This window comes from Ursus arctos, unplaced genomic scaffold (genome assembly GCF_023065955.2).
Source record: "Ursus arctos isolate Adak ecotype North America unplaced genomic scaffold, UrsArc2.0 scaffold_2, whole genome shotgun sequence".
NCBI lineage: Eukaryota > Metazoa > Chordata > Mammalia > Carnivora > Ursidae > Ursus > Ursus arctos.
The window spans coordinates 1721303-1741445 of record NW_026622874.1 but is presented as its reverse complement, the minus strand read 5'-3'; the positions used below and the strand labels follow the sequence as shown (position 1 = coordinate 1741445).

Sequence of the window (20143 nt, the reverse complement as noted above, 5' to 3'; positions counted from 1 at the left end):
AGCCAGGAAGGATGAGTGACAGCGGCCCCAATAGGACAGGACGGGGAAGCAAGGTGGGTCTGCGCTAGTCCCTCTGTAAGCCCTACACGTCTGCGTTTGCCAAGGGACAGGCCTGCTCTGAATCACACTGAAGAAGCCGAGTCACCTGAGGGCCCTCGTCGGGAGCAGCTGGAGTCAGCCCGGGAGACGTACAACGCTCGGTGGGGACGGGGCTGGGACCGGAGGAGCGTCGAGATCAAGGGGCCGGAGCTCTGGTGGCTCTGAGCTTCGTTCGCAGCAAGGGCTGAGGGCAGCAGTGGGGGGGGGAACACGGTTGGGGGGGGTGCTCCCTCCAGCTCCGCATGTCAGCAAGGACGCTGCTCTTCCACGGGCTTGCACGACCTCAGTGCCGGCCGCAGACCGCAGAGATCGAGAAACACAGGCTGTGAGAGTTTGTACTCACATGAATAAATGCGGATGTATTCTGCATAAACGGATAGTCTACTTACGTCCTTAGCAGCCTTAAGGAGAACCGACAGCTTGAGGGCAAGGGACAGAAGGGAGAAGAACCCCAAGAAAGTGGGATCCTGGAACCCAAAAGATGAGAATTTTTGGAAGGAGGAAGTGCACAGTTCCGCACCCTGATGGATCGAAGATCAAGTAAAATAAGGACTAAAGAGAGGTGCTTGTGTGTGCGTGCTGACCTCCCGAGAGCACGCGTCGGTGTTGGGACAGACTCCAGACCACAGCCGAAGAGGACAGGCGGTGAGCTCAGTGGAAAAAGTGAGCTCGGGCGACTCTTGCGGAAGGTTCCGCAAGTGTGAGCAGAGCGGGCCCGGCTACAGGCTACACGGAGGTGAGTAGTGAGAGAATCCGTGTTTCCTGAGCCCCCACTGGGCCATCTCACGTGTACACGGACACCCCAGAGCTCCCCATATCTCGTCGTCACACAGCCCCAGCAGACGGGCGAAAGCCCACTCATTTCGCTAACGAGTAACGCGGCGCTCGTCCGCAAGATTTGGGACCCACGTCTGTTTTCAGAGTTGTTCTTCCCATGACATTCGCATGTCTGGTAGAGTCAAGGGAAGGCTGACAGGTGCTATTTTAAGAAAGTGGGACATGGGCATGTTTACAGGTGGAGAGAAACGAGGCTTCCTAATCCCCGTTGCTAGCGCCCCGTTCCACAGCATCTCCTTTAACCAGCTTTCTCTAGTCCCAGGACCCCTGCCAGGCCCCGGGTCGGAGCAGACGGAGGGGGCCGAGTGGGTGAGACTCAGCATGACCTCAGCCAGCTCCTCTTTCACAAGCTTTGCCTGCAGGAAGGTAAAGCTCTAAAGGAATAAAGCTGGGCTTTGCTTACTAACACATCAGTGGCCAGGACTCTGGCTCCAGCCATTCACCGCGGTGCTGTTCCCATCTCCTTCCCCACCGTCCTTGGGGCATCGATGTGATGTGGCTTTGGTCACCTTCCAGACGACGGGTCCTGCCCCTCAGCCCAAGGAGCATGATGGGGCCACACGACACCCACAACACCGTGCTCCTCTCAGAAAAGAAGCTTCTCCACAAAAGAAAAATGATCTCGCCCACACTGTAGCTGGGACTTACTTTCCCCGGGCCCCAACCCGGAGCTATTTCCTCCAGCCTCCAAACCTCAGTGCCCGTCCACGTCCCCGGACTGTGGGGCTTTAGGGAGGCCCGGTGCAGGGAGAGCCTTGGATTCGAAGCAAGACCCTGGTTTCATTCTAGTCCCACGTAACCATTCCCCGTTAGGTAACACAAACCACTTTAATCAGGCGAAAATAATCATTTTGCAACAAGGAAAACCATAGTTAGTAATCGTGAAGCGATTTCTCTAAGATCAGAAATTGAGGTAATAGTTGGAGGGTCGGGCCTGGAGCCAGCTCTGCGGGTTCTGGGTGCTGGGCCCACTCCTGGGAACTGGACGGTCGGGGGTGGCCCCCCTCAGTGCATCCGGGCTGGGTGTCCCTTGACAGAGAGTGTGGCTACCTGCCCTTCCTACCCACAAGGCAACTGGGGCTCAAGTGAGATTGTGCATTTGAGAGCTGCCTGACTACAGACACGCAGTCCACACTTGCTCCTTATTATCTCAGCCCCGTGAGCACACGCGCCCTTTCTAAAGACGTGCGACGAGGCCACTTGTCAACGATGCTATCATGTAACCACTCGATGTCCATTCCTGATGATGAACCGAAGCACGGAGAGTCACACTCTGAGTCACGAAGCAAACGTAGAGAATGTACCATCACCTTCCTTCATGTCGCTCTCTGTCCATTTGAAGGCTTCGCTGTTGAGGTGCTCTGCTGGGAAACCAGTGCGGGGAAATGTAAACCCCTGCTCACTCGGAGTGCCCAGGTCTGCCTGGACATGCAGACGTGTCTGGAAGCAAGCCCTGGACACTGGGACCTGGGAGATCGCTGTCTTGCCTCTTACCAACCATTGGATCCCAGGCAAACCAGTTAGCCTCTGTGGGCCTCTGTTTCTTATCTCTCGAAGGGAGATCTTGGGGGTCACTGGGCTTCCTTCCCCCCCTTCACAGCAGAGAAGATAAAATGGCAGCATAGACTGGAGTGTGCCCTTCTTTGTACCAAATCGGAGTTTTAATCCCAACCGCCTCTCTTACTGGCTGTGTGACTTTGGGCAAATCCCTTTACCTCTCTGATCATAGGTTTCTCTCTGTGGAAACTGGCAAGGACTGTCGTGGGAGTAATGCAGCCCCGTTTGGTCCCGGCAGCCCCGTCCTGGCCCGCCTTTAGGATGGTTCCTTCCTGAAGCACAAGATTGTTCCTAGTGAACTGCTGTTTGGCCCCCCCAGAGTCCTCAGCCCAGATGTAGGCTGTTTGATGACACAGCCACTGATTTTATTGTGAACCCTAATTTCTCCAGCAAAGAAATGTCTTGAACTGGTCGTGAGCAAAGTGACTTTGAGCAGCAAGCAGGTGGCTGTTCCATCTCCAACCTCAGGACTGACCTCCTGCTGCCTGGGGAGGGGGAGGGGAGGGAGGGTTGGAGAGGCCTGATGTCACACAGCCCTACATAAGGGCCTCCTTTAGGCTCCTGCGGGCGGTTTGGAAGCAGCTGAGGAAGGAGTTAGGTCCCGGTTGTGGGATTTTTTTTTTTTTTAAGTCAGACACAGACACAGCTGTTGAGCAAAATGCAGACTCCACAGAAAACCCAAAGCCTCAGACCCTTCAAGCAGAGGAAGAGTTTAGGTAAAATTCTAAAGGAAGTTCTCTGGGTTGCCAGAAAGAGGGAAGAGGATACAGACTTCTCTTGCTGTTTACTTATTCTTTTGTCTTTGAAATATTCACAGCAACCAGACAAGAGGAAGTTGCTAGAATCCGGGCAAAGTTCCCAAACAAGATCCCGGTAAGACTCCATTGTGCTTTTTGAAAAGGAGTATACCCTGTTTCTTGAAAAAATAAAAGAAAAAAGGAAAAAAGTAACAAGAAGAAGGGGAAAACCCCACTGTCTCTCCCTGTTCTAAGTTTCTAAGATAGTGAGAGCTCAGAGTCACTCTCAGGGACCGACCCTCTTGACAGGTGATAGTGGAACGCTACCCCAGGGAGAAGCTCCTGCCTCCGCTGGACAAGACCAAGTTCCTGGTTCCGCGGGAGCTGACCATGAGCCAGTTCCTCAGCGCCATCCGGTAGGTGACAGAAGTACGCGTCGGGGAGTGTGCTGGGCTTTTTCCGTTTGCTTTGTTAGCTGGTTTGGTTTTGAGGATGGGGGCATTCTGGAAGAGAGAGAGAAGATTTCCTTTGTGATTCACCTTTAGATTCTATGGTGCCCAGAAAAGAGGCTCTGAGAATTAATCGAACTTAAGCAGGTGGGAGAACCGCACAGATAACAGGTGTAAGGAGAGTAAGAGCTGCCAACTTTTCTAAGACGTTTCAGAGGTGGTCTTGGCTCTGGAACTAGTCCAGAGATCCTTCTTCCACATGCTGCTTAAAATCCAGTCTGCATTTTCCAGGAGAGACGCAGTACCTTTAAAGTGTGTGTGCACTGGGGGGTGGGGACCTCTTCAAAAGGCAAAGTCTCCCTGCACTGCTCAGACCGTGGGAGGGAGGACAGGGACGGCGTCCCCAGACGTGCTCCTCCCTTGGGTTAAGGCGCAGCGAAGAAAATGGGGCTATTTTTAAAGCTTCACAAGGTTAAGAAGTGTCCTTGGCACATGGATTCAATAAAAATGATTTGGGAGTAATGTGACTATAACCCCTGGGGAGTAATTCTTCACAGGGTTGAAAAGTCTGGAGAGGCCAACCCGTGCAAGGATTCCTTCAAGAATTCAGTTTGGAGTGTGTGTTTGTCTCCATCGTTTCTCTTGATGAGTTACTTAAGAACATCCTGATTTCTCCTCCTCAGGGAAGCTTGCGTGGGCCCCGTATGAAGGGAGGTGGCTAAGGGACCATGAGTTTAGGATTATATCCCCTCCCCCACCTTCCTCAGAAACAACCCCTTGAGTTCTGAGAGCCATTCTTCTCCTCCTTCCCACACAGGGGTCATCCTCCCTTTCCCACCAGCCCTGACCCCTCCCCATCCCACTGGTTATGTTCTCTATTCTTCCTGAGCTCTGTCTTTACTGCAGTGAACAGAACGACAAAAATCCCTGCCCACAGCCTCCTCTCCAGGGGATGCCAAAGCCCTCATTGGAAAAGCATGGCGGGGCATCTGGTTGGCACAGTCGGTGAAGTGTCCAACTCTTGGTTTCGGCTCACTTTGTGATCTGAGGGTCGTGAGATCGAGCCCTGTGCTGGGCTCCATGCTCGATGCAGGGTCTGCATGGAATTCTCTCTCCCTCTCCCTCTACCCCTCCTGCTCATGCCCTCTCTCTCTCAAATAAATAAATAAATCAAAAGAAAGAAAGAAAGAAGAAAGAAAGGAAGGAAGGAAGGAAGGAAGGAAGGAAGGAAGGAAGAAAGAAAGAAAGAAAGAAAGAAAGAAAGAAAGAAAGAAAGAAAGAAAGAAAGAAAGAGGAGAGCATAGCAAAAGGTAGGAGGTAGGCATGCAGACTCTGGGAGCAGAGTTCCCTGCAGAGCTGAAGGCCGTGCGCCTGTCCCCAGCTCCTCCCATTTCCACTACAGAGCACTTCTTTTACCCAAAGACACCCATGCAATTGTCAATGCTGAAATCTTTGGGGTTATTTTGGGAGGGATTATCTGGTTGTAAAACTACTCAGTTTCCAGCCACCTGCATCCCACAGACACATAGACGTAGCTCACCTGTAAGTTCGAAGCTCGGAAACCGGAGTGGGCAGCCTCTCCGAGCAGAGTGAACGGAAGCGTGCTGCAGGGAGACAGAGCCCTTACCTGGGCGTCCACATTGCCACGTTGTCCTCCGCTCCAGGACGAGCCAGCCCTCAGAACGACCTTGACATCTACAGCATGTCCCACTGAACCTTGCTGCTTCTCCATCTCCTTGAGATGGGGGAGAGATGGCAGGAGGGAGGAGAGAGCAGCAACTTTCCAAAAGGTCATCCCAGGGCTGTTGAGCAGTGAGGTGCTGGGAGATTCTGCTAATCACCTCTGTATGTCTGGGGATGTACATACCTTGAGTTTCAGAGCAAAGAGGGGCTTATTTGCTCCGCATTTTTGTGTTGGTATGTCTCCCAGTTAACGACAGGATGGCCTCGCCCTTTTGGCCCACCTGGGAGGACGTCAGGTATTTTCACCCTGCAGGGAATGCGTAGGGAGCCCTTCAGCCTTCCCGAGTGTCATGACCCTGCAGCCCCCTGGGATGCTTCCCAGGCAGACTGGCTCAGAATCCCCGGGTGTGGAGGGGGCGCCTGGGTGGCTCGGTCAGTTAAGCTAACGTCTGACTTCGGCTTAGGTCATGATCTCAGGGTCCTGAGATCAAGCCCCACGTCAGGCTCTGTGCTCAGCAGTGAGTCTGCTTGTCCCTCTGCCCCTCCCCCTGTGTGCACACACACACTCTCTCTCACATACAAAAAATCTTCAAAAGAATCTCTGTGTGTGGAGTGCAGGCATGTGCTTTCAACAGGCCCTCCTGGGGAACCGTCCAGGTCGAGGACAATGCGCTCGAGTGCGGAGGTGGCTCCTTGGGTCCACGTGTCTGCAGTGGACAAACACAGGGAAGTCAGGCCGTGGGTCAGTTAACGTTTTCCCTTCCTGCCCCCCCCCTTACTCCTCCCCCAGGAGCCGCCTGGTCCTTGGGGCCACTGAAGCCTTTTATCTGCTGGTGAACAGCAGGAGTCTGGTCAGCGTGAGTGTGACCATGGCAGAAGTCTACAGGGACTACAGGGACGAGGACGGCTTCGTGTACGTGACCTACGCCTCCCAGGAGATGTTCGGCTGCTCGGGGTCAGGGCAGACCCCGCCGTCCTCTCCAGGGCGAGTCAAGAACCCGTCCTGGGATGGCCCGCCTCCTGGGTGTGAGTGGCGGGCGGCCCAGTGAGCAGGGCTGCCCCGCAGCGATGGGCCCCCAGTGCCACAGGAAGGCCTGGCTGCCCCTGTGTCTTTATGGGGCCCCCCGCGCTTGTGTGCACGGAGACAGTGCGGTGGCTCTCGGGGGTTCTGTGCCTGCTAAGTCTTTCCTGAGTAGGCAATGGTGAGCGTGTGTGATGGGGAGAGAGAAGTTAGGCAGGGGCCAGGTCTACAGGGTCCACTGTGCTAAGATGTTTGGAGTTGGTTTTAAGGTGGCTAAGTGGGAAAGGAGAAGCATTCTAACTGGAGAGAGAGGCTCAGTGAGGGTGTGACCCCCCCCCAACTCGGTCCCCAGCAGCACGGAGCTGGCCTGTCTCCTCCACTCACTCCCGGGATCCTTCTGCTCCAGGCTGCTTTTCCTGACTCATAGGCGGCCAGCCTGCCCTCTCTCCTGCCCTCAGCTGTCCTTTCCCTGCCCAGCTTGCCCGCTCTACTGCTCTACTCACTTCCTCTAACACCTGTTCATCGCGTCCTCTTTGCCATCTGCCAAGTAAGACAGTGCCTCCGGACTTGATCTCAACAGATCCTGTTGCTTCACCTTGAGCGACGAATCTTCTTCCTGAATGAGTCCACATCCCAGGACTGACTCGGAGCTTGATGACAGGTGGTTGGCCCTGGACAGCCACCTGACTGCTGGTGCCCAGGGCTGGTGCCCCTGCTCTCAGCCTTACCCACTTCCGCTCCCGAATCCAGCTTCTAAGACTATCATCATCCTGGGTCGTAGCCGCATGAGCTGTTGTGTTCCATTTGGTCCCCAAGACCTTTCACAATATGGCTTCCCTCCTGCGTCGACCTCTGGCTGCCTTGTTTGTGGTGGGCAGTGCTCGGTGTTCTGCTGCTGTCTAACCAACCAGACGAAATTCGTAGGTGGCATAGAACCATCCAGCTTGTTTACACTCATGGCGTCTGTGGGTAAGGGTTTCAGATAGTGCTCAGTGGCCACAGCTTGTCTCTGCTCTCTGACGTCTGGGGACTCAGCTGGGAGACTCGAAAGGCTGGGGGTGACTTCAACACCTGGGAGCTGGGATTATCCAGAGGCTTCTTCAGTCTCTCATCTGACCCCTGGGCCTGAACGACTCAAGGCTGGGCCCAGCCGAGACTGGAGGGGCTCCAAGGGGCCTCTCTCAGCCTGGGTTCCTGGATGGCCATCCCCAGAAGGAGCAGCGGGAGGTCATGCCATCCAAGGAACCAAGATGGCAGCTGACCTCTCCGTAGGTGATGAATCTCAATTGATTTTGGTCGGGATTTTTTTTTCTTCTTTATTTTCTTCGCATCTACTCAGACGCATAAGATTAATTGGCAATGTGTCCCTCGATAAAATATGACCACTTTTCTGTTATGGTATTCATCATTTCCTATTGGTTTTTACGAGTTCGCAAAGTTGAGTAATTCACCCTTTGTATGCCATGAGTATTAAAATAATTACCCTGCTCCTGTCGGTCCTGTTGATGGCAGACTTTCTCACGTAGCTGCTTTTTATCCTTCCGTGATCTTCTCCTTGTGGATTCTGAGTTCGTGTTCTCAATAGACACTGTCTCCCGGCTGCGCGATTACATACAACGTATACCCACCCCGTGTTTACTTCTAGGACCAATGATTTCACTTGGTTTACATTTAAGCATTGGAACCAACTGGAATTTATTTTGACAACAGACGAATGCATGCAGGTTCCATTTTTCCCAAATGCCTAACCAAGTCTCGCATACGCTTCTAATAAATTATCTATCTATGGGCATTTGAATTTGCTGTGATTATGTGTTTATGTCTTATTACCGTAACAACGACAACAAATGCTTAAGAACAGAGGACTGTGACTTTCCTTCTCTGGATTCCCTGCAGCTCCCAGGAATGCTAAGCACATTTGGCTAATTGTTTGGTGATAAATTTGAGAAACTCCCTTGTCAGCTTCAGAGGGAGATGCTGGAATTATGGGATTGGCCATTAGTTGTTTCTGCCGCGATCAGGTCAGGCAGGAAACCATTCTGGTTTTGTTGCCTGTTTTCAGGCATTAGCCGCCCTCTCCCCACTCCCATAAGACCAAAGGAGGGCAGATAAAAACGTACTTGCTTACGTCACAGCTAACGTAGGGTCTAAAGCTGATCCAGTTCCGTTGCGTGCTAGAGCAGAGGTCATCCCACTACTGTCTCCAGCCAGCTGACGTGGGCCTACTTCTGTAAATAAAGTACTTCTGGAATGAACGCCTCCTCACCATTCCTTTACCATGGTCTCGGGCTGCTTCTGGGCTATAACGGCAGACTTGAGTATTTGTGACGTAGACCATGTAACATGCAAAGCCTAAAATGTTTACTATCCGACCCTTTACAGAACAAGTTTGCTGACCCCTAGCCCAGGTTTACGCTAAAAACGTCATCAAGAGATCCTGGGGATAAATCACACAAGGAAGAAGTTTCTTTTCGTTGCTGTTGTTTTGGTCCAACGTGAGCTGGGCAGGAAAGCATTTCCCAGGCTGCCGGGCCCACTGATTTTGTGTGGCTAAGTCCTCGACTGAATGGAGACACAGAGTTCTCCACGGGTCAAAACGCGCTCCTCATCACGGCTCCTATTCGCCAGTCTCCTCTGGGCTCACTCACCCTTCATTTGCGTCTGGAATACGGGTGGGGGATTTCTAGGAGTGAGTTGTTTCCTTTCAGGAACAAAAGAAACCAGTTGACACCGATTTCCCAGCAAACTCCCTCTAGGTTAGGGGATCTCAGCTTTTCACAGCCGACGGGCCCTTCACACAAGACTAGATTCGAGATTCGGGGCAGGACTTCCCAGCCCACGCACAACGGACGTTTGGGCAAGTAATTCTCCACGACACCGGCTGCCGTGGTATCATGGGGGCTAGCAGCACCCCAGCCTCTATGTACCAACACCAGTAGCACCGGCCCCTCACCCCAGGAGTGACACCAAAAAGTCTCCAGGGATCGCCAAATGTCCTCTGGGGGGTGAAATTGCTCCCTGCTCAAAACCATAGCTCAAGCCTCCTCTAGACCCAACGTGTGGTCTGTAGACAAGCAGGCCAGCCTCACCCAAGAGCTGGTTAAAATTGCAGAAGTTTGGGGCTGTCTCCAGAACTACTGATCGGAATCTACGATTTACCAAGAGCCCCCGGTGATACGTAGGCACATTCAGTCTGAGAAGCACCGGCCTAGACACTCTGGGTAGTAACACCCCCACGCTGTCTCCTCCGTCCTTGGAAAGTGCAGACATTGTGTTTCACCCGTACCCCTCCAGCTTCCACTGTGTGAGCACGCACCTTGGCCCAGCACCGTATTTAGACAGTGTGGAGTCCTGGGAAGAGCCGGGACTTTGTCGTCAGACAAACCCAGGTTCGAAAGAAGAGTCTGTCCCTGTGGGTCTGGGGGATTATTTATGTCCCTGTCCTCATCCGAAAAAATCTCGTTTGTGCGTCAGAACATGAAACCCTCCTGAGCAGGGTACTGCCGAAAAGATCAGCACTTTTCGTATCAGAGTTTGCAGATCACGTATGTAAGTTTCTCACAAATGATGAGATCACAGGCATCGAGGTTCCCAGGAACAGGACCATACGTACCAGGAGCGGCTTCCTCGACCCTATAAACTCCAAGGAGTTCAGAGCCTAAGGGACTCTGCTGGGATTCGAGGCAGAGCTGTACCACCAGGTACCACCAGGTGGCGCCAACACGACTTGGTTAGATTTGGCTAAGCAGTTCGCGGCCAATCAACCTAAATCCCCCCCAATTTTAAAGTTCCTAATGGGGTAAAGGAAGCTTCTGGAAAGGCTAGCTCTAGCCAAAGGGGAAACCGGACAAAACTGTCGGGGGAAAACAGACAGAACATGAATTATGTGTTTGACCTGAATGCTAGTTAGCCCACAGGAAAGAACTGCCCAGACCTTAAAGCGACAAAACACCAGAAAGGAAAGCAAGGTCCTCCCCACTCCTGGTGCTGCCATGGCAACCAGTCATCACACCGGCACAAATGGCCCGGAGGGATGCTGAGAGCAGGGCTGGAGAGCGAGGACCACAGACCACCATGTGCGAAAGAACTCAAGAGAAGGATAAAAGCAGAGAATTTGTAGTAGCAGAAATAAAACAAGTCCCAAATGTTATTTTACCTTTATTTGATGCCTTTTATCAGAAGAATAAATATTATTCCTCCCTGAGCACCTGGTTCAGAGAGCTCAGCCACCCCCATGTTCTCAGGCACTGAGCAACGGTATTGGAATGGCTTTTCAGTGACCAAGACTGGACTGACACTTATAAATCAGCAGTGAGGACCTCTGGGGCAACAGGAAACAGAAATCTGAGTGGGAGTGGGAGGGGTCAGTGGGCATGAATCTCCCTTAAATTGATTCAATTTCCATGATACCTTGGAAGAGGTGCTTCTCGTGGGGAATAAAGGATGTTCATTCACTGAAAATGGCCAGCCCCAATCATAAAACAATATGGCCAGTGTCTTGTGAAGGTAAGTACCATGGTTCCCTCCAGGCACAGCATCCTTTTGGAAGCAACCCCTCGCTTTGCCCCTCAAAGACACTGCCTTTTCTCCTCGTTCCATGTCTTCGTCACTTCCTGCCCGACATTTCATGTAGCAGCTCATCCTTTCTTGCTTGTGCCCCATTTTTATGATCTTTTAAACATTTCAGTGTCATTGCTCATGTTGTTTAATGCCTGGAGTGTCCCTCCTTCGAGGGATGAACTCTTCCAACTCAACCTTCAAGATTCAAGACAGCTGCGTGACTCGGTTCTGTGCTCCGTCCATTTTATCAATGACTCTTGTTTATTTGAGAGCTACAGTGACCCTAGAACTCAAAGTCAATATTCACGTAGACCTTGAAAGATACTTACTATCGTTATTATTCCCATTTTAAGGATGAAGACACTGAGGGTAAGAAAAGTCAGCTCGAGTTCTAAAGGCACAGAGCCAACAAGCCTGCAGCTCAAACTCACATCTGTACCGTCCTGTGTTCTCAGCATTGCATTTGTTGTTTATCCAAAATTCAAATGTGTGTCCTCTGTTTTTATTTCCTACGTCTGGCAACCCCATGTGTGGCTCTCATATGGGCTGTGGATAGCCTTGTCCCTTGGGACTCTCCCTTTGCACATAAGTTTTCAACAAATGGAACTATACCCAGCTTCTGGGTCTCGAACTTTCCATAGGGTGTTCTCCACTTTGATTCACTGGAAAATGTCAACTTAGTCTTTAAAAGCAATGTCAACGGCCTCTGCTACCCCAGTGGCTATTTCCCCCGTCCCTCCTGCACACACATCTGGTACATACCTTTATCATTGCTTATTCCACCACATCTTAATTACGGTGACGAGGCCCTTGCCTAGGAGAATCAGTGTGAACTAAGACTGCATGTGTGAATTAACAAATACGTGAATGAATGAATCAATCATTACGAAGACAATGAACATACTCTTAGCTTCTTTGTATTTACTCTTTCAAATAGATTCCTATTCATTTGGGGATAACAGGGTGGTCGTTAAAATACAGAAACATGAGTGAAGACACTGCGTAAGTAACAGCCCCGGATTTTGGTGTCCAAAGTACATTCAGATAAATGACTAACAAAAAACAGATATTTAAATCATGAAATCAGATCAAACAAAGGGAAAAGCAGTGAATAACCACAATGGTTCTGGAGTTCATACAGTACACGCTCAGGGTTTCTGAGAAGTTCCGAAGACGTCTCGGAAAAAGTGATTTTTAGGGCTGAAACCAGAAGAAATTACACAGGTGGGTGTGGAGTGGGGAGAAGGGTGGCTCTGTGTGTAGGGGTGGGGGTGGAGTGGGGAGAGAACAGAGACTATTTTCTTTATTCTTTAGGAATAAATAAAATCGATTTGCCCGGTTGACTTTTATTTATTCTAACAGGTCTAAGGATGACTTGACTCACAGTTACCTGAGTGATTTATTCTTCAGGACTAATTACATTAAAATCGGTTTTTAAATTAGATTTGGAAACTCCAAATCCCTTCTGTCAGAGAAGCCAAATCTTCGGGTGTAGGACGTTGGCACAATTGTGAAGACGTTTGCTGAATGGCCCTTTAGTGACTCTTGCCCTACAGTCTGGGGGAGCCCGACTTGAGAAGAGTCACTTAGACTGTCACATAAGATAGAAAGTTCTCTCTCTCCAGCTACAGGTCTCAGGGGCCCTGTTAAGTCCTGATTCGAGGGGGGCCATTCCTTAAATGACCTTGATGTTAAATCTATGGCTTTTACCCTCAACCTCCGGAAAACTACCAGTGCCCCCAGAGCAGCTGTGGACATTCCTCCGTCTGCTCCCAGCCTTCTACTGAGCCATGAGATCTCGGGACCAGCCCAGCGTTCAGAGCCACAGAGAAGCCCCAGCTGGTCGGGGCTGGGCCCCCACCTCGACTGGGTCATTTGTTTCCACTAGGAGACATGGAAACCAGAGGGACCGAATGATCTCGAACATAATTTGGGAGCATTGCGTGTGTCTCAGGACCATTATAAATATTTTTTGTCATCTTACTTGACTCCCAGACAAACTGATTCAGTTTAACTTAGTTTCGGCCGATGTGTCACCCTCGGTTTTCTGGTGACCAGTAGGTACTTGACACAGAGCTAAAAATCGCTCAGGTAACTGTGAGTCCAGTCATCCTTAGACCTGTTAGAATAAATAAAAGTCAACTGAGCAAATCTGAAGATCTAACTGGAATTATTAAATGATTCCTGAATCGGGCAGCATCCCAACCAGCGAGTAGAGGGGAGCACTGCTGAGCCGCAGGAAGAAAATGGTTCTTAAAGGAAGAGAGAGGGCGCCTGGGTGGTTCAGTCAATGAAGCATCTGCCTTTGGCTCAGGTCATGATTCCAGAGTCCTGGGATCGAGTCCCACATCGGGCTCCCTGCTCAGTGGGGAGCCTGCTTCTCCCTCTGCCTGCCACTCCCCCTGGCTTGTGCTCTCTCTCTCTCTGTCAGATAAATAAGTAAAATCTTAAATAAATAAGGGCAGAGAGAGGGCATGGCAAAGAAAGGCATTGATTAGTATGGAACGCATTCTTGAGGCGAGGCTGCCCTCCTCAGGGGAGGGGTCCCTCAGGGGTCACCTGCTGGTGTTGACCGGGGAGCTCCAACTTGGCTGGTTAAAGGCCCCACTTGGGGAGGGATTGAGAGTGCGGGTAGGGGAGGTATCAGACCTTGGTTTACCGACATGTGGCCTTAAGATCAGTCGCAGCGTTTTGGTCTGCGGTTTTCTGCCTCGCTGACTGTGCTGCGCGACCCGAGTCTGAGAACGAGGGGGCCTTGCACTGGACGAGCCAGCCCCGACGGGACCTCCGCTGGCACCCGCAGACGGAGCGGGAGAAAGCAGGCCAGGGAGGGGGCCTCTGCTCGGAACGAGTCTCTACAAGTGACATAGGAAGCCAGTTCCGGGAGAAGCGGGGTCTCTGCCAAAGCTCCAGGACTCAGCCGGCAGGGGTGCCTTCATGCTGCCCTTCTCCTCGGGGGCACGGCGACGGTGCGACGGGCGCTATGGGGAGCCCAGGAGGCCGTGTGTGGGCCCCACGGGGACGATCCTGGGCAGGACCGTACTCCACTCTATAGAGAATATTTTTTCGAGTTTGAGGACCATCCCCTTGTTTGGTTTTGTTTTGTTTTCTTGGCACTTTCCATCGGGTTTACTTTTTAAACGGAGGTTGCAGTCGTCAGGGGTAAGGGACGGAGGGACACAGAGTGTTAGCCCTCACTGGGTGTGGTCAGTAAAGCAGATGAAATGAAAGTGGAACCCTAATCAGGGCTCCTTCAGGAAAATGGTCTCATTCCCCCCAATCACATTAGCTCATCTGTAGTCTTCCCGAAAAGTCGGAGACCTAAGACACACTGGGAACACAGCACAATGAAATGAAATTTGAAACCAGTTTTTAATGTGAAACGGTACAAGCTCTCCTCGTAGTTGGACACCCCCCCCCCCAGAGACCCCACATCTCCCACACTGGCCTCTGTTGGAGTCTGGGGAACGTCTTTATTCACGTTTAACGAAGAGAGCAAAGCTCGCTTCAGTCCTGCTGAAAGCGCTAAGCACGCGGACGACCTGAGTAAAGAGAAAGGCACTTGAAGCTGCGGTAATAAAGGGACGGAGCAGGTTTGCCCTTGGACAGCAGTGCGTGAGGGGTCCCTGAGCCGGCGGAGAGAGGCCCTTGACTTGTTTGGGTTGGTGGGTTTGTTTCCAGTCCTGCTGAGGTAGAAGTGACGTGATGACCTTGTACTGGTGTAAGGTGTACAACGTAACGATTGGACGTAGTAGATATTGCAAAACGATGGCCCCGGTACCTTAGTTGCCGTCCTCCACCTCACGGTTCCGACCTTTCCTTTCTTGCGATGAGAGCCTCGAAGATCTGCCCTCTCGGCGGCTTTCCTGTCTGCAGTTCAGTCCCGCTAACGACAGTCGCCAGGTGTCCGCGGCGCCCCCAGGACTCACCTGCTCACTTCCCAGCTGTACCTCTGTACCTTCTGACCCCTTCACCCGTTTTGCCCACCCCCCAACGTCCCGCCTCTGGCACCAACGAGGTTAACGTGGTTGATTACGTTAAAGCTCCATTTGCTTCTGGTTGAATTGTTTAGAGCTCATATACAATAATAATGTCAAATCTCAATGTTAACAGGGAACAGGCCCCAGATGGAGTCACGTTTGCTAAGATCCAGCAAGACTCAGTACGTAATCTGCTGGTCAGCCTCCCCGGGAGGGAATCTTAACAATCAGCCTGGAATTTCTCCATCAGCAGCGGTGAAGTCACCTGCAGAAGACCTCCTGCTCTTTCCCTTAAGGGAAAGTGACCTCGCCTGGAACATTCCTTTTCTGTTGCTCATAACTCCTTGCCCCGCCTTCTTTTCTACAAAAACCTTTCATTTTGTACAGCTCCTCAGAGCTCCCTCCTACCTGCTCCATGAGCTGTTGCCTAATTCACGGAGTACTTAATAAAGCCAATGAGATCTTCAAATTCACGCAGCTAAATTTTTGTCCTTTTTTTTTTTTAAGATTTTATTTATTTATTTGACAGAGATAGAGACAGCCAGCGAGAGAGGGACCACAAGGAGGGCGAGTGGGAGAGGAAGAAGCAGGCTCATAGCGGGGGAGCCGATGTGGGGCTCGATCCCATAACGCCGGGATCACGCCCTGAGCCGAAGGCAGACGCTTAACTGCTGTGCCACCCAGGCGCCCCTAAATTTTTGTCCTTTAACACGAATATGGAAGAATATGGAACGCTTACTGATAGCAGGGAGCCAGGCGTTGTGCTAAACTCTTCCCGTGAAAGGTTTTGTGTAAGCCTCGCCATATTCTTACGACGCAAGCACAACCATGACCCTCATTCTAGTGACAAGGAGATCAGGAGGCAGCATATTAAGAACGGCCACCAGGCAGTTAAGAGAAAAACAGGATGGAACGCAGCTTGGGCAGAGCCAGAACACGGTCTCCATCACAAACAGCCCCTAGCCCTCACCAGCAGGAGTCCTCGACCCCAGTCACACCGCACACCTTGACCTTCCCCAAACTGACCCAGCCCCTGCTGCCCCCTGCCTTGTTACCAGCCCACCCTCTACTGAGTTGCCACCATGCTGGCCCGGACTCCTGGCCTCGAGCAGAGGCTGTTTTTAGGCCACAGGCTTGAGCCACGTAAACTGGAGCCAGGCAAGTGTCCACGGCGCCCACCGAGTGGACACAAACAGGCTAAGTGACCCGCTTCAACGGCCCCAACCCTAAGTGACCAGTTACGACCAGGCGCAGTTCCCCAGATTACCAAACAAGGGAAAATTCCATACATTCCCCTACTCCCTCACTCCCCCTGTAACTATAGCCCCTGACCACCACCTCCTCGCAGACCGTCTCTCCTCCCCTGTCCTGCCTGCCGCTCCCTTGTGATGCGTTCAATAAGCTTCCAGCTTTGTTCTGCCTTCGGTGAACTCTTCCACTGCCCGCACCTCCGGCCTGCACCTGATGAGGACGCCGCCACCTTCCCCGGATGGTGCGCCCACTCAGTCCTCCTGAGCCCACACGTCTGCGGGAGGTGGGGGGAGGGTGCTAGGGAACCTACATGTCCAAACTTAAGGGGTCTTGCTCTTAAATTCACAAACTTTCAAAATCCTAACAGTAATCTACCATTTAAAGTAAATTTTAAAAAATTGTGTTTACCTCGGTTTCTCCCACTAGCCCACGCTTTCTTTACGGGCAAGAGCATTATTTTGTATCCCTGGAGCCTAATACAAGCTGGCACTAAGGAGCTGTGACTCCCTCATTTTAAAACACTCCCACGATTCTTAGTCATATATACTAGAGAAACCCCAGCTTCAGTGGAGTGTTATACAAGGTCCTCAGAGATCTACCCACCTGCCTCGCCTTGGTTCTTGGGCCTCCACCTCTTACGGCAGAAGCTACAGACAGATCTGATACGTTTTGCAGCCTTTCGTCACATGTGGCTGGCACCCTGGGCATCCAGCGTGCTTCACTGAACACGGCTACTGCACGTGGCTTTCACGATAACCTGCATGTAGCTGAGTCCTAGCCAAGCTGAACATTCCTCAGACCTCCGCAGTCCTATCCTCATCAGTCCTCTTCCACGGACACTCCGAATTAGCCCAAGACAACCAAGCTCCTTGCCCTGTATTTGCCCTATGGAGGCATAGAGAAACACCAGCTGGGCCTACCTGGCCACCCCTCCAACAGCAGGAGCAGACGTCTGGGGCTGTGAAAACCAGATTTATTTATTTATTTGGATACGGGACTGACTATGGGCCTTTGGGAACTTTTCTAAACCCCAGTGCCCATTTTTAGCATCTTTTAGAGACACACGCTAACGTAACTGCATGGCACAGAACTGGAGTCTGCCCAGTGCCGTCTGGGATGACCGCTCTCGCGCCAACTAGCCTGTACGGGCTGCAGCTGACAGCTGCTACGCTTCACCAGACATCGCTCATTTCAAACCATTTTGCCTTAAGCAGGGGTCAACAAACGTTTCTCCAAAGGGTCAGACAGCAAATATTTTAGGCTTTAAGGTCTCTGCCACCATTCTGCCACACAGCGAGAAAGCAGCCAGGGCCACCGGTAAATGAATGGGCGTGGCTGTGTGCCAAAAAAACTTTATTTATGGACGCCAAAATTTGACTTTAAAATAATTTTTCACATATCTTGAAATGTCATTCTTCCTTAGATTTTACCCCCCCCCCCACCGTTTGAAAACCTAAAAACCATTTTTAGCTTGCAAGCTGGACACACGCAGGCACCAGGCTGATGTGACCCACGGGCCCCAGGTTGCCGAGTTTGACCTGGATGAGAGGCTCTGCTGCGGCATGCACCAGCCTCCTTGGAGGGCTTGTTGTACAAGACTGTCAGTCTCACCTGGGCGGGAGCCTGAACATTCCTAGCAGGTTCCAGTGGATCTGTTACTGCAGGTCCAGCAACCACACACTCTGAACCTCCGGCCTAGAACTGGAGAACAGCCGCTGTCCCACAGCACCGAGCCCTGCTGACAGTCCCCATTGTGTGGAGACTCGCAGGTGTCATCTACCCCTTGAATCAGCGGTGACGGGTCTAGAACATCAGGGCTGGCATCCATCAGATGTGCCCTGGGGCAAGAGGGAGGCAGACGGAGAGACTGACACCTGGGCCAGGCGGCAGGCAGAGAGCACAGTAAGACTCGAACTCTGGGAGAGTCCGAGACCCCAGGAGGGCCAGAGAAGAGGCCACCTAAACCTGGTGGGGGCACCTGGGGGGCTCCGTCGGTTAGTGCCTGACCCTTGATTTCGGCTCAGGTCATGATTTCAGGTCTGGAGATCAAGCCCCATGTCGGGCTCTGAGCTGAGCTTGGAGCCTGCTTCAGATTCTCTCTCCTGCCACCACTCCCCTGACCCCCACTCATGCATGCTTTCTCGCTCTATCTCTCTCTTAAAACAAACAAACAAACAAACAAACAAACAAACACCCTGTGTGGGCTTGAGTCTTGGGTGCTGGATTCCAGGAGCCCCAGCCCCAACAGGAAGGAAAGGATTCTAGAGGGTGAAGGGCCGGGGCTGAACTCCCTTTAATCTCTGCAGAAACTCCACCAGTGACCAGAGAAACCAAGGCTGTTTTGGCACAGGTCATGATCTCAGGGTCAAGAGATTGAGCCCCGGGTAGGGCTTTGCACTTAGCGGGGAGCCTGCTTAAGATTCTCTCCTTCTCCTTCTTCCCCTCCCCTCACAAGCTCTCTTTCAAAAATAAACAAAGGAGCCAGAAAGCCCCGCCCTCATAAAAGCCCCAGGCACAGATGCTCTAACTATTTTGTTGTTAATTTGTATTTTGATAGAGTTCAAATGGGCAGCTAAATTGCAAAAATAATACAATACCCTTTACCAAGATTAGCCAATTGATTTCATTTTACCCATTTTGAGAGAAGTCTTTTTTTTTAATGTTAAACCTTATTAAACAAAGTTAAAGAAATTTTGGTAAAGGAGAATTTGGGAGTTCAAACAAGTCTGCAATACTCAGCACCACAGCCATTTGCTGTGGACTGTTTTGTTCCTTTTTGTCCTCATCATGAGTCACGGAGCTGACCGTATGGCCCATAAACTGGGTGACTGCACACTCAGCATGGTGCTCAAGGAATGAGTTAATAATAGTGAAGCGTGTTTTAATAACCTCTGATAAAAGACGTCACGCGGAAGTAGAATACACTATCCCTTTTCCCTCTCTTAAGCTAACAGCTGTGACCGACTTTATTTCTGTGACAAGGATTAGCTTATATTTTCCCTCGCCTGGTTTCCATTTCCCTCCCAGTGGGATCTTGCCCTTGTCTCCCCGTACAATTGCATCATTTGTGAGCGCCGTTGTCATGACGGCGTGAGAGATCTGGAGGTTGTGTTTTCCTTCACGAGGACTTCTTTTGCCTTCCTCATCTCGGCAGTGAGATGTTCTCAGATGTTCAGATGCCCTTTGGTCTATATTCAAATGAAACTCTTTGAAGGTCCCTAGCTGCTTTTCACCTAACACTGTATCTAACCCAGGACCCGCGTGCCACAGGATGCCAGGGGTTTCTGTTCTCACCGGGGTCGGTGGACGTGGACGCCCCTGGAGTGGTGTGGTCCACTTTCCTGCAGGCGGTATGCAAGCCCTACCCTCACCCCTCAGCTGGCTGAAGTACTTCAAGACAACTCACATTCACCTCTTTAGGTTTTTAAAAAATCTCTTAGCCCTTCTGAAGTGTATGGCCAACCACTTCTCAGGCATTTCTAAGCCCTAAGAAGTTGAGGAAAATGCTCTTGCAGAAGAGTGGACTATATCCTGCTTCAAGAAGACTCCGGGCTTCCTGGTGAAAGACAACAAACATTTACAGTTGGTCATTTTGGTTCATTTTTGGGATGTTTAGCTTGGAATGTGTCAATGCTCTCCAGCCAAAGCCACCAGCAGCATAGCTACCGTGGAACAAGTTGGGTTTATTCCCCGTGACAGCGGTGGAGAAGCTATACCACGGACATCCACAGGGTGTCTCGCGAAGAGGTGACAGAAAGGTGTTGGTGGTTTGGGCTGTGTTATGTGATTTGAGGCAGGTTTAAGACAGAAGGTGTAGCTCGGGCTTGGAGGCTGTCGGGAAGCAGGCGAACGTCCATAGTATCTCCACCAACCTAGTCTATGCGGGAAGAAGCATGAAATAAGGCTAAAGTTGGTAAAGAAGCAGCAGTCACTCATGTTAACCGGGAGGGGGTTGTTTTGTCATTCTTG

At 51.4% G+C, this 20143-nt stretch overlaps 1 protein-coding gene across 1 annotated transcript; it reads left to right on the top strand.

The window, feature by feature from the left end:
* Positions 1-3062: 3062 nt before the first annotated feature.
* Positions 3063-8693, top strand: MAP1LC3C (microtubule associated protein 1 light chain 3 gamma). The gene is made up of 4 exons (XM_026487548.4): positions 3063-3209; positions 3311-3366; positions 3540-3646; positions 6153-8693. Exons 1-4 carry the CDS (start codon positions 3152-3154, stop codon positions 6409-6411), a joined length of 480 nt encoding a protein of 159 aa, XP_026343333.1. The 5' UTR covers positions 3063-3151; the 3' UTR covers positions 6412-8693.
* The last annotated feature ends 11450 nt before the right edge of the window (positions 8694-20143 follow it).

Coding starts and splice junctions, on each gene's coding strand:
- MAP1LC3C (XM_026487548.4), top strand. CDS start 3,152: ATGCAGACTCCACAGAAAACCCAAAGCCTCAGACCCTTCAAGCAGAGG. Junction 3,210..3,310: donor CAAGCAGAGGAAGAGTTTAG/GTAAAATTCTAA, acceptor AAATATTCACAG/CAACCAGACAAGAGGAAGTT. Junction 3,647..6,152: donor CAGTTCCTCAGCGCCATCCG/GTAGGTGACAGA, acceptor CTCCTCCCCCAG/GAGCCGCCTGGTCCTTGGGG.